The sequence below is a fragment of the Leucopleurus acutus genome (assembly GCF_964270905.1).
Source record: "Leucopleurus acutus genome assembly, chromosome: 5".
In the NCBI taxonomy this organism is placed as follows: domain Eukaryota; kingdom Metazoa; phylum Chordata; class Mammalia; order Artiodactyla; family Delphinidae; genus Leucopleurus; species Leucopleurus acutus.
The window spans coordinates 55,524,522-55,539,428 of NC_139147.1; the positions used below are offsets into that span (position 1 = coordinate 55,524,522).

At 39.1% G+C, this 14,907-nt stretch overlaps 1 protein-coding gene across 1 annotated transcript in view; it reads right to left on the bottom strand.

The window, feature by feature from the left end:
- MYH15 (myosin heavy chain 15) overlaps positions 1–14,907 on the bottom strand; it is a gene marked incomplete at both ends in the record, with an annotated part of 180,194 nt that overhangs the window by 141,397 nt on the left and 23,890 nt on the right. Inside the window, 2 exon segments of the mRNA XM_082839245.1 lie at positions 8,747–8,885; positions 10,114–10,217. Of these exon segments, the coding sequence (XP_082695371.1) occupies positions 8,747–8,885; positions 10,114–10,217 (243 nt within the window).

Here is a 14,907-nt window from a genome sequence, read left to right on the forward strand (position 1 = left end):
AGTTTACTCTATGAAAGGATCACTGCTGGCTGCAAAATGTAGAACTACAGTGATGGGATGAGGGTGGAGACAGGGAGATCAGTAAGGAGGTTATCACAACAGTCTGGTGAGAAATGGTGGCTCAGGCTAAGCGGTGGCAGTGAACATGTGATTGTGGGTAGTTGTGAGTTTTACATATATTTAAAGGTAGAGACAACAAGAGAGAAATTCAGGATGACTCTAAGATTTGAGTCAGGAGAATCCAGTTGACATTTATTAAGAAGACTGAGAAATGAAGGGGCAGGAAGAGATGAAGAGTTCAGTTCTATACATGTTGAGTTTGAGGTGATCAGCTAAGAAATGAGCAGAGAAAAGTTTCAAGAGTTGAGCTCAGCAGTCTTATGGCAGTTAGAAGTAAGGAAGATGAGGACGCTCCAGTAAAGAACCTGAGAAGGAACCACCATGGAGACTGTATGAGATGCGTTGCTTCATTTGCTTATCTGTATTTTCTAATTAATAACTATGCCTTGTTTTTGTAATAAAAATAATTTTTAAAACTTTGTTTCAAAGCGTTGGAAAAGCAAAAAAAAGAACAAGGACAAAAACAGCAAAATAAGGCAGCAAGATGCCATGAAAGCATATATTAATATATTAATATAGAAGATGTTTACACAATATTCAGGGCACATTTCCTTACTGTATTTTCCTCTGAGCTCAAGTGTCCTCTTCTCTGAGGGGACTTTCTGACCACCCTATCAACGATAACCCCCTAACTCCTATTATTTTTTATTCTTTTACTCTGCTTTAATTTTTTCATTCTGACTTCACGCATATTTGTCCATTTATGTATATATTGTCTATCTCCCACACTAGACAATCAAGACAGGGATTATATCTTGTTCATAGGTATATCTCTAGCACCAGGAATAGTCCCCCACACAGACTGCCCCCCAAAAATATTTGTTAAACAATAAAAAAACAAACAATGCAACCAAAAAATGGGCAAAGGAATTGAATAGATATTTCTGCAAAGAAGATATACAAATGTCCAATAAATACATGAAGATACTCAACATCACTAATCATCAAGGAAATGCAATTCAAAACCACAATGAGCGTGTCTCCCCACAACTAGAGCACCTGCTGGCTGTTGGTGGGGGACCCTGGTGCCCAAGGAGATGGGAGGAACCCCCAAGTGAACTGGTAGGATGTGGGGGTACTGAGGGAGGAGGAGAAGTGGAGGCCAGACAGATCAGTGACCCTGAGGCTGGGGAGATCAGGAGAGGCAGGTGGGAGAGGCGCTCTAGGAGGAGCAGGAGAGGAGGCAATTGCCCCAGCCACTCAGGCCTGGGGAGCCTGCTGGGCTCCCAGGCTGGTCCCCTGCCCTCCAGGGCGCACCCCCTCCCCCTGGCCACATTGGTCCTGGGGACATAGGAGGGAGGTCAGGAGATCAGGAGAGGCAGGTGGGAGGGGCCCTCCAGGAGGAGCGGGAGAGGAGAGGGCATTTGTCTAGCCCACTTGAAACCAGGAAGCCTGCTGGGCTCCCAGGTGAGGTCCCTGCCCTCTGACATGGGGGCGGGAGGCACGCCTGGGCCCCTTCTGTTCTGTTGAGCCTAAGCCCCAACGCCCCCACAGCCCCCAGGGCATTTTACAGCCCTGTGGGTCCTAAGGATACACCCCACCCACCACCCAAACCTCGCCCTTGCTTAGGCCCCACCTTCTACAGCTAAGGCCCTCACCCCCCCTTTTTTTCTTTTCTTTTTCTTTTCCCTCCTCCTCTTTCTTTTACTATTGTGGTACGTTGTACCTTCCAGTTGTTGATTCATCTATATTTTAATTTTTTTATTATTTCTAATATATCTGTTAGTTTTCTAGTCTAATTTTGTTTTTTACTTTGTTATTGTACTCTCTCTCTCTCTCTTTTTTTTTTTTGCAACCCCATGTGGCTTGCGAGCTCTTGGTTTGTGAGCATGGGTTTGGGCTGAAGCTCCTACAGTGGGAGCTCCAAGTCTGAACCACTGAACTAACAGAGAACCTGAGACCCCAGGGAATATTCATCAGAATGAGGTCTCACAGAGGTCCTCATTTCAGCACCAGGACCCAGCTCTACCCAACAGCCTACAAACTCCAGTGTTGGAAGCCTAAGGCCAAACAGAAAGTAAGACAGGAATACAATCCCACTCATAAAAAAAAAAAAAAAAAGAGAGATGGCAAAAAATTCGTCACAGATGAAGGAGCAAGGTAAAAACCTACAATACCAAATAAATGAACAGGAAATAGGCAATCTACCTGAAAAAGAATTCAGAGTAATGATAACAAAGATGATCCAGAATCTCAGAAATAGAATGGAGGCACAGGATGAGAAAATACAAGAAATTCTTAACAAAGATCTAGAAGAACTAAAGAACAAACAAACAGAGATGAACAACACAATAACTGAAATGAAAAATACATTAGAAGGAATCAATAACGGAATAATGGAGGCTGAAGAAAGAATAAGTGAGCTGGAGACAAAATGCTGGAAATAACTGCCAAGGAGCAGGATAAAGAAAAAAGAATGAAAAGAATTGAAGACAATCTCAGAGACCTCTGGGACAACACTAAATGCACCAATATTCGAATTATAGGGGTCCCAGAAGAAAAAAAGAAAAAGAAACGGTCTAAGAAGATATTTGAAGAGATTACAGTCCAAAACTTCCCTAACATGGGAACGGAAAGAGTCATCTAAGTCGAGGAAGCACAGAGAGTCCCATACAGGATAAACCTTAGGAGGAACATACCAAGGTACATATTAATCAAATTAACAAAAATTAAATTCAAAGAAAAAGTATTAAAAGCAGCAAGGGAAAAACAAAAAATAACATACAAAGGAATCCCCATAAGGTTATCAGTTGATTTTTCAGCAGAAACTCTGCAGGCCAGAAGGGAGTAGCAAGGTATACTTAAAGTGTTAAAGATAAAAACCTACAAACAAGATTATTCTACCCAGCAAGGATTTCATTCAGATTTGATGGAGAAATCAAAAGCTTTTCAGACAAGCAAAAGCTAAGAGAATTCAGCACCATCAAACCAGCTTTACAACAAATGCTAAAGAAACTTCTCTAGGTGGGAAACACATGAGTAGAAAAAGACTCACAAAAACAAGCCCAAAACAATTAAGAAAATGGTAATAGGAACATACACAACGATAATAACCTTGAACGTAAATGGATTAAGTGTGCCAACCAAGAGACACAGACTGGCTGAATGGATAGAAAAACAAGACCCATATATATGCTGTCTACAAGAGACCCACTTCAGATGTAGGGACACATACAGACTCAAAGTGAAGGGATGGAAAAAGATATTCCATGCAAATGGAAATCAAAAGAAAGCTGGAGTAGCAATACTCATGTCAGATAAAATAGACTTTAAAATAAAGACTGTTACAAGAGCTAAGGAAGGACACTACATATGATCAAGGGATCAATCCAAGAAGATATAAAAATTATAAATGTTTATGCACCCAACATAGGAGCACCTCAATACATAAGGCAAATGCTAACAACCATGAAAGGCAAAATCGACAGTAACACAATAATAATAGGAGACTTTAACACCCCACTTTCACCAATGGACAGATCATCCAAAATGAAAATAAATAAGGAAGCACAAGCTTTAAATGACACAATAGGCCAGATAGATTTAACTGGTATTTATAGAACATTCCACTCAAAAGTGGCAGGATACACTTTCTTCTCAAGTGCACACAGAACATTCTCCAGGATAGATCACATCATGGGTCACAAATCAAGCCTCAGAATATTTAATAAAATTGAAATTATATGAAGCATCTTTTCTGACAACAATAAGATTGGAAATCAATTACAGGAAAAACACTGTAAAACACACAAATACATGGAGGCTAAACAGTGCACTACTAAATAACCAAGAGATCACTGAAGAAATCAAAGAAGAAAAAAAATACAAAGGAACAAATGACAGTGAAAAGATGATCCAAAACCTATGGGGCGCAGCTAAAGCAGTTCTAAGAGGGAAGTTTATAGCAATTCAATCTCACCTCAAGAAACAAGAAAAATCTCAAGTAAACAATCTAACCGTACACTTAAAACAATGAGAGAAAGAAGAACAAAGAAAACCCAAAATCAGTAGAAGGAAAGAAATCATAAAGATCGGAGCAGAAATAAATGAAATAGAAACCAAGAAAACAATAGCAAAGATCAATAAAACTAAAATCTGGTCCTTTGAGAAGACAAACAAAATTGATAAACTCTTAGCCAGACTCATCAAGAAAAAAAGGGAGAGGATGCAAATCAATAAAATTAGAAATGAAAAAGGAGAAATCAGAACTGACACTGCAGAAATACAAAGGATTATAAGAGACTACTACAAACAACTATATGCCAATAAAATGGACAACCATGAAGAAATGGACAAATTCTTCGAAAGGTACAATTTTCCAAGACTGAACCAGGAAGAATTAGAAAATATAAACAGAAATATCACAAGTAATGAAATTGAAACCATAATTAAAACTCTTTCAACAAACAAAAGTCCAGGATCAGATAGATAGAATTCACTTCACAGGCGAATTCTATCAAACATTTAGAGAAGAGCTAACACCCATCCTTCTCAAACTCTTCCAAAAAGTTGTAGAAGGAGAAACACTCCCAAATTCGTTCTATGAAGCCACCATCACCCTGATACCAAAACCAGAAAAAGATATCACAAAATAAGAAAATTATAGACCAATATCACTGATGAACATAGATGCAAAAATCCTGAACAGAGTACTGGCAAACAGAATCCAACAACACATTAAAAGCATCATACACCATGATCAAGTGGGATTTATCCCAGGGATACAAGGATTCTTCAATATATGCAAATCAATCAATGTAATACACCACATAAACAAATTAAGGAATAAAAACCATATGATCATCTCAACAGATGGAGAAAAAGCTTTTGACAAAATTCAACACCCATTTATGATAAAAACTCTCCAGAAAGTGGGCATAGAGGGAACCTACCTCAACATAATAAAGGCCATATACGTCAAACCCACAGCAAACATCATACTCAATGGTGAAAAACTGAAAGCATTTCCACTAAGATCAGGAACAAGACAAGGATGTCCACTCTCGCCACTCTTATTCAACATAGTTTTAAAAGTCCTAGCCATGGCATTCAGAGAAGAAAAAGAAATAAAAAGAATACAAATTGGAAAAGAAGTAAAACTGTCACTTTTTGCAGATAACATAATACTATACATAGAAAATCCTGAAGATGCCACCAGAAAACTACTAGAACTAATCAGTGAATTTGGTAAGGTTGCAGGATACAAATTAATGCACAGAAATCTCTGTCATTCCTATACATCAACAATGAAAAATCAGGAAGAGAAATTAAGGAAATAATCCCATTTACCATCACAGTAAAAAGAATAAAATACCTAGGAATAAACCTGCCTAAGGAAGCAAAAGACTAGTACTCAGAAAACTATAAAACACTGATAAAAGAAATCAAAGATGACATAAAAAGATGGAGAAATATGCCATGTTCTTGGATTGGAAGAATCAACATTGTAAAAATGACTATACTACCCAAAGCAATCTACAGATTCAATGCAATCCTTATCAAACTACCAATGGCATTCTTCACAGAATTAGAACAAAAAATTTTACAATTTGTATGGAAACACAAAAGGCCCCGAATAGCCAAAGCAATCTTGAGGAAGAAAAACGTAGTTGGAAGAATCAGGCTCCCTGACTTCAAACTATACCACAAAGCTACAGTAATCAAGACAGTATGGCACTGGCACAAAAACAGAAATATAGCTCAATGGTACAGGATAGAAAGTCCAGAGATAAACCCAAACACATATGATCACCTAATTTACAACAAAGGAGGCAAGAACATACAATGGAGAAAAGACAGTCTCTTCAATGAGTGGTGCTGGGAAAACTGGACAGCTACATGTAAAAGAATGAAATTAGAACACTACATAACACCACACACAAAAATAAACTCCAAATGAATTAAATACCTAGATGTAAGACCAGGCACTATAAAACTCTTAAAGGAAAATATAGGGAAAACACTCTTTGATATAAACTACAGCAAGATCGTTTTTGACCCACCTCCTAGAGTAACGGAAATAAAAGCAAAAATAAACAAATGGGAGTTAATTAAACTTAAAAGCTTTTGCACATCAAAGGAAACCATAAACAAGACAAAAAGACAACCCTCAGAACAGGAGAAAATATTTGCAAATGAAACAACAGGCAAAGGATTAATCTCAAAAATATACAAACAGCTCATGGAGCTCAATATCAAAAAACCCCCAAATAATCCAATTAAAAAATGGGTGGAAGACCTAAATAGACATTTCACTAAGGAAGACATACAAATAGCCAAGAGGCACATGAAAAGATGCTCAACATCACTAATTATTAGAGAAATGCAAATCAAAAATCAAAACAATGAGATATCACCTCATAGCAGTCAGAATGGCCATTATCAAAAAATCTAGAAACAAGAAATGCTGGAAAGGGTATGATGAAAAGGGAACCCTCCTGCACTGTTGGTGGGAATGTAAATTGATACAGCCACTATGGAGAACAGTGTGGAGGTTCTTTAAGAAACTAAAAATAACTACCATATGACCAAGCAATCCCACTACTGGACATATACCTGAGAAAACCATAATTCAAAAAGAGACATGTACCACAATGTTCATTGCAGCACTATTTACAATAGCCAGGACATGGAAGCAACCTAAATGTCCATCAACAGATGAATGGCTAAAGAAGATGTGGCACATATATACAATGGAATATTACTCAGCCATAAAAAGGAAATGAAATTGAGTTATTTGTAGTGAGGTGGATGGACCTAGAGTCTGTCATACAGAGTGAAGTAAGTCAGAAAGAGAAAAACAAATACCACATGCTAACACATATATATGGAATCTTAAAAAAAAGTACTGATGAACCTAGTTGCAGGGCAGGAATAAAGATGTAGACATAGAGAATGGCCTTGAGGACACAGGTAGGAGGGGGAATCTGGGGTGAACTGAGAGTAGCATTGACATATATACACTACTGAATGTAAAATAGTTAGTTAGTGGGAAGCAGTAGCATAGCACAGGGAGATCAGCTTGGTGCTTTACGATGACCTAAAGAGGTGGGATAGGGATGATGGGAGGGAGGCTCAAGAGGGAGGGGATATGGGGACATATGTATGCATATGTCTGATTCACCTTGGTGTACAACAGAAACTAACACAGTATTGTGAAGCAATTATATTCCTATAAAGATCTATTTAAAAAAAAAAAACCACAATGAGACACCACCACCTTATACCCATTAAGATGGCCCTTATCAAAAAAAACCCAAAAAACAAAACCAAAAAAAAACATGGAAAACAACAAGTGTTGGTGAGGATGTAGAAAAATTTGAACCCTTGTGCATTGCTGGTGAGAATGGAAAATGGTGCAGCCACCATGGAAAATATGGTGGTTCCTTAAAAAATTAAACATAGAATTTCCATTTAATCCAGCAATTCCACTTCTATGTATATACACAAAAGAAGTGAAAGCACAGACTCAAACAGATATTTGAACACTAATGTTCACAGCAGCATTATTCACACTAGTGAAAAGTGGAAGTAACTCAAGTGTTTATAAAGAGATGAATGGATAAACAAAAAGTAGAACATACATACGATGGAATGTTATGCAGCCTTAGAAAGGAATGAAATTCTGACACTTAGCACAACATGTCTTGAAGACATCATGCTAAGTGAAATAGACCAGACACAAAAGGACAATATATATTGTATGAATGCACTTATATGAGGTACCCAGAGTAGTCAAATTCATAGAGACAGAAAGTAGACTAAAATTTTCCAGGGGTTAGGGGTAGGCGGTAATAGGAAATTATTGTTTTATGGGTATAAAGTTTCCGTTTGGGATGATGAGAAAGTTCTGGAGATGAATAATGGTGATGGTTGCACAACAATGTGAAAGTACTTAATGCCACTAATATGTACAGTTAAAATGGGTAAAATTTTATGTTGTGTATATTTTACCACAATTAAAAATATAAAATTTTTAAAATTATTTGTTGAAAGATTTGAATGAATGTTTTTTTCCTTTTTGTTGCAATTGTCAGGAATTTTAATATTAAATGAAATAATTATGACTATGATTCCTTCTTTTCATAATTGTGATTTTCTATTTTGATGATCATTCTAGACAGATAACTCATTATAGATCTTTTTGGTAAGCAGGCATGACTATAGATTTTTAGAATATGAATAAAAAACAAAGGGAAAAGAAGCCATTTTGTTTTCAACCCAGTGGATAACTCCTGCTTTGGAATTCTACAGATCTTTGTTCACACCTTCATTATGTCACTTCATACATCTCATGGTAATTTGTTCCTTTTTCTGTTTTTCTCAATAGTCTATATGCTGAAGGCAGGCTATGTCTTAGTCAATCCTATGTCACCCAAGTTTAGCAAATTTACTAGCATCATCAATAATTAATTAAGGAATGTGTCTTATCCTGAGATACAAGGATTCTAATTCAGAATGTTGGCTGAGAGAATAATTTGGTGGAACAGCAATTGAGGGAGATTGCTGATTAATTTCAACATTTTCCAAAAACTAAGAGGTGAGTTTAACTGCAAGGAAAAGGGGAGCAGACCTGGGGTCAGGGATTTGAAGAGCATACATGCCATGTCTTTAAAGTAATCCTTACTTTCTGTGCCATCTGCTTCCACTTGCTCTTCTCTGGGCTTCTGTTTAAATTTCATGTTTCTGAAGTGCAGGATGGCTCCAGTGAGTTTGTAGGATCCGTACTTCTCATCAGGAAGAAAGCCCAAAATGTCCATGGCTTGCTGTAAAAAGAGAAGCAGATGGCCAAGTCTTCAGTTGCCTAATGGCTGCAGTAAGCACCTCACCCCCGCTGTGTGTCACACCTCCCTCCACTCAGTGGGCTGTGGGCTGCCAGGAGACAGATCACCACAGCCCCAAAGTGAAGTGTGACAGCTCTGCTCAAAGCAATGCAAATTGGCCCTGTTGGTGCTTGGTCACCCACAGTCTGCTTATCCCTTTAAAAGAGAATTAGGAAGGCTTATGACTTGACTTGTTTAATTTCCAGTAGTTTTAGAACTTTCCTCGGCTGCCCTGACCCCCTCCTCTCCTTTCCAATAATCTATCATTAACTGGCTATATGAGCTAAATTATTTTGCCTTTCATGGTTGTGGAAGAAAGTAGCACCATATCTGATAGGTTGCTTATTTCTGGGATCCCATATGTTCTCCCAGCTTTATTCCAGATACATTTTAAAGACTGGCAAAAGGAAGTATTTAAGAAAAGAAAAACCATGTCACCAAAGAACAGCATCCTAGGAAGCCACCGCACATGGTAAGAAGTGTGTTCTCACACACTCCAGGAGGATAGAAATCGGTACAATCTTTCTAGTATTTAATTTAGAATATGTATCAAGAAACTATAAAAAATTCATAATCCTACCTAGTAATTTCACTTTTAGGAATCTAGCATACGGTGACTCTGATATATAGAAAAAGCACTCACCTACAAAGACATTCACCACAGTAGGAAAAAAAAAAAAACACAACCTTGAGTCTAACAGTAGGAGAATGATTAAATAAACTATAGGATTAATGTCTGATAAAATATTAAGTATCCATTTAAGTGTTTATGAAGTTTGTAATAACATTAACAATGCTTAAGAATAATCAAAAAAGCAAAGTATATATCACATAGCATATGCAGTATGATTATAATCTTTGATTTTTAAAAAAACACCAAAACAACTATGTAACAACAATCCCAAATAGAAAAAAATAAAGACTAAAAACAATGGTTGTCACTGAGTTGAAGCATCTTCCTACTTTTCCATATGTACCGAAGTCACTATATTGACAAAATAAATAAGTATAAAACTTTGGACAGAAACCGTCCTGGAGGGGCTCCTTCCACTCTCCACCCCCAGGGGAAGGAAGGTCACTTCTCCAGGACCCTTTGGAAGAGAGGAGATCTATGATGCTTTCTTTCATTTCTCATTGTCATTACCATACTTTGATAACGAACAAGCCTTACATCTGTGGCCAGCAATTCTTCAGCATCATCTGAGCTCTCCAGAGCAACTGCTCCATGAGAGCAAAAGTGAAAGTCAGAGGGATTTTCAGACACAAGGAGCATATCTGCAGTGGGAAAACCATCAGTTAAACAGCTTAAAGAAATCCACAAGGCTTTAGAAAATAAGTGACCAATATTCACAGTTTACTCTTACGGCTTACAGCATACTTGTAAACAAGCCAAAATAAAATCCATAGTCTACACCCAAACCTCTGCAATCAATTTCTGCCCTCTATTAACTTGTCAGTCATGTGTTAATGCCTCCAAAGAGAAGACTAGGCAGGCCAAATCTGAAAGCAGATTCAATTGCAGCAGCTTGAATTGGTGCGCAAATAAAACAGATACTGCATGTTGGCAAAACTTTGAAAACAGGAATTTGGCCTAGATACATGGTTGAGGGTCAGAGGACGAAAAGTGGTTTGTAAATTATAACAGGCCTGAGCTTCAAAAGCTAGGAAGCAGGCCGACCCTGGGGTCAGCACCCAGGAAACATTAGCAGTGTCATCCTGTCACATCACGTCCTCCCTATTAGGAGGCTGAGTCTGTCTTTCAAGGGATCCGTAAATCAACTACTGTGTTCAGTGCTGCACCTCTGATATGTCTAAGACGCCTCACATGATTCACTTAGTCAGGAAGCATAATGCAAGCTGAAGCCAAGGCAAGCTGTCAGCAGCACATCTGCCACCGACGTGGCCAAATCACATTAACCTCTTAAAGCCTGACACTCGCTCCCAGTGAAGTTTTTTGAGCCAATCTGAGTTTTGTTTAGCACTCAATGAAGTGAGGCTCTATTATCCTGAACCCCAAATCTCAGAAACAAAGAAATTGGGCTACGTGAATGTTCATAGCAGCTCTATTTGGAAACAACCCAGATGTCCATCGATAATTAACAGAACATTGTCTATCCACACAATGGATTATTATTACTTAGCAAACAAACGAATGAACTATGAATATGTGCTACAACATGGAAGGATCTCAAAATAATTATGCTGAGTGAAATAAGCCAGAAAAAGAAGAGTATATACTGCGTGATTCCATCTTATAAAATTCTAGAAATGCAATCTAATCTATAGATTGCAGAGAGCATATTAGTGACAGAAAACATATTAGTGGTTGTCTAGAGACTGGGTTAGAAGAGGAGGGCTTGAGGGTGTGAGGATGGGCAGGAGGGAGGGATTACAAGAGATAACGAGAAAACTTTTGAATGGATACCTACATTATTTTGATTGTGGTGACGGTTTCACTTCATAGATACACATGTCAATACTTACACTTAGGTCAATAATACTTTGATAAAGCTATTTGATAAAAGTAATTGCGCTAGCCCAAAAGAAATCAGGCTGAATGCAAGGATAATATATGACTTAAATAGAAATATAATTCATAATAATTTTTTTAAGTATTTACTTCAATGGTGATTCAAATGTCCCTGAAATGTTACTACTTCTCAGGAATCTCCTTATATTCTTCCTTATGCTTCACTTCATATTAACAAATATTTGTTTGAGATCCAATAATATGCCAGGCATTATTGTAAGTTTTAGGGATACATCAGTGAAAAAACATCCCATTCCTGCCCTCATAAAGCTTATATTCCAACAGGAGGAGACAGAAGTAAAAAAATAATAATAATGAGTAAAATATATGACATGTAAGATAGTAATTGCTATGGAGATAAATAAAAGCAGGGAAAGGGAGTAAAATGTGTTGGAGATGCAGAGTTGCAGTTTTTAATAGGGTGATCAGGGAAGGCCTCCACAAGTCAAGTTTGAGTTATGGGAGAGAATCATGGATAAGTAGGAAAAGAATGTTCCAGAAAGAAAAAAGCCAATGCAAAGGCCCTGGGGTGGAAGGTTGCCTGGGATTTTGAGTTGCTACAGTTGGTCAAAGAAGGGGTAGATCATGAGGTCAGAGAGGCATCAAGAGTGCCTCACGGGCTATGTTGAGGATTTGGGCATTTCTGCTCTATGTGAGATATGAAGCCATTACAGGTTTTTGAGCAGAGGAGTGACATGATCTGATTTTTTTTTTTAATTTACTATGGCTGCTGGTTAAAGACAGAGGGACAGGGTGGGAGCAGGGATACCAGGAAAGGGTTAATTCAGGAGGGAGATGGTGATACTTGACTGGGAGAATAACAACAGACATGGTGAGAAGTAGCCAGAGCTTGGGTTTTGAAAGTAGAGTCAATAGGATTTGCTGATGGAACAAATGAGAATAATGTGGGAGAAAGGCTGATCAAGGATAACTCCAAGGGTTTGTGCCCAGGCAGGTGGAAGGATGGAGATGATTTCAGCCTACCTGGGAAACACTGTGGTAGGAGCAGGTCTTGCGGGGTGGAGTTCAGGAACTAGGCTGTAGGGATATGAAGTTTGAGATGCCTATTCAACATCCAAGTGGAGACATAAAAGAGTCAGTTAGCTATCAGTCTGAAATACTAAAGAAAAGTCTGGACTCATGATCCAACTTTGCAAGTCGTCAGATAGAAATGATCTTTAAAGCGGTCAGCCTAGATGATCTATCACCACAAGATAGAGCCAAGGACTGAGCCCCAGGGTACTCTGAAGTCATGTACTGGATGAAAGAGAGAAACCTGCAAAGCTATGCCCAGAGATTTAGGAGAGAAACAAGGGAGGGTGGTCTACTAGAAGCCAAGGTGGGGAGATTTTCAAGGAAGAGGGAGTCAGCAGGGGTATCAAATACTGTCCCGACTGTATACTGTCAATAATCTCTCTATATACTCTTTTGCAAGGTTCATTCATGACTTTACTGATAACTCTCAAATCTACATTTATTTTCTGAGCTCCAGACCTAGTCTCCAACTTCCCATTGGACATTTCAATGTGGATGGCCATAGGTAGCTTAAACCCAACATTACCACAACCAGATGGATGATGTTTTCCTTATCTTCCCTGAAGGTATTCCTCTTCTGTGGTTCCTTATGCCAGTGAATGTCACCACCACACCCAGGCCAGATATCTGGGTGTGACAATGTCCTGTCCCTTCACCTCCTTCACAGCTCAGATACAGACATCATCTCCATTTCTTTCAAATCAAAGCATTTGTTTAATCTTTTTTCTCTACCATAGGTATATGCTATGGGAGGATGTAAGGATACAAAACTAAAATAGTCCTTTCCCTCGAGGAGGCTAGAGGAACCACACACCTAAACAGGAAACACTGCCGTGTGTCTTTAGGGCGTGGGGCATGTTTCAGTGGCTGATTCGTTAAAAAAAAAAATTTACTTTCCAAGATTGCTTTGCCATGAATTACCTGTTAGATCATTCTAGATCAACCTTTCATAGAATTTTCATTTTACTCTCATGTTTATTATATCATTTTTGATCATTTTCATCCTGGTCATGATGATCAAATGTGCTATATCTGACATTATTTTCTGCATGTTAAATATAGGAAAATGGAAGGCTAGAAAGGCTCACTACTTGCCCAGGGTCAAATTAATGATAAAATGAATTTAGAACACAATCTCTAGTGTTTCTGTTAGACTACACCACCCACAACTGAAACCTGTATGAGTAAACATGATGGGATTCTATTTCCTTCTTTGTCATAGACAGAAGCAGGGTCTTACTTCTGTGCAAGCTCAACATCAGACAAACACAGGGGAGACAGAGCAGAGGGCAAGAACGCCACATGCCCAAGGACTAGAGGACCAGGTGGAGGGAAAGAGCCAAGATTCAGGAGGGGGCTGGTAATAAGACAGAATGGTGAGCCCAAGTGCTATATATGCATTTCTCCCTCAGCCCCTCCCCGCTTCCAGATGCCTCATTTCTGGACGTCACTCAGCACACGTGATAGACTTTCCTGCCATCCCCTTACAACCAGAAACATGGCCGCCGCAATGGTAACCATTCACTGGAGCAGCTGCCCTCAGCATGAAGTGGGGGCTCCAGAGAATGCTGAGGCCAGAAGCATGACTGTTTGAGGAACTCTGAAAGGCCTTTAGATCAAACATCTCCCCTGCCCTGGGTCTTATCAAAACTTATTTTCAAGGAAGAGTAAATTTTAATTGGTTTGAGGCTTGAGGTTATCTCAGAGGAGTATCATGTAAACGGGGATTCCTTTATTTAGTTAATTTCTTTCTACCGCGGGAAATGGCCTTAAGAGAATGAGAAAAAAAACTAAATGCATTTTTTATGAGACACTATTAGAGTCAGAGAGACTGTCTAGGCCAGTAAGGGCCCACACGGAAGATTTGTTGACCAGGCTGGGGCACCTGGAGGATGGGAGGAGGCAGGCGGGGACAGGGAGTGTGTCATGAAGGATGGGGGTAGGGCAGAAAGAGAAGGGGTGAGGGGATGCTAAAGGTAAAAGTCAACTCCTTCACAATTCCAAAAAGTGCAGGTGTCAACCGTTATATAGGTTCATTTCTAGGGCCCACTCTCCAGTAGAAGATGCAGAGAACCCATTAAGGGTGAGTGTTTTATCATTCAAGGCTTTGTTTCAGACACAGACCTACTAGAGAATGGACTTAGGGATACGGGGAGGGGGAAGGGTGAGCTGTGACAGAGCGAGGGAGAGGCATGGACATATATACACTACCAGGCGTGGGGTAGGTAGCTAGTGGGAAATAGCTGCATAGCACAGGGAGATCAGCTCAGTGCTTTGTGACAGCCTGGAGGGGTGGGTTGGGGAGGGTGGGAGGGAGGGAGATGCGGGAGGAAAGAGATATGGGAACGTATGTATATGTATGGCTCATTCACTTTGTTATAAAGCAGAAACTAACACACC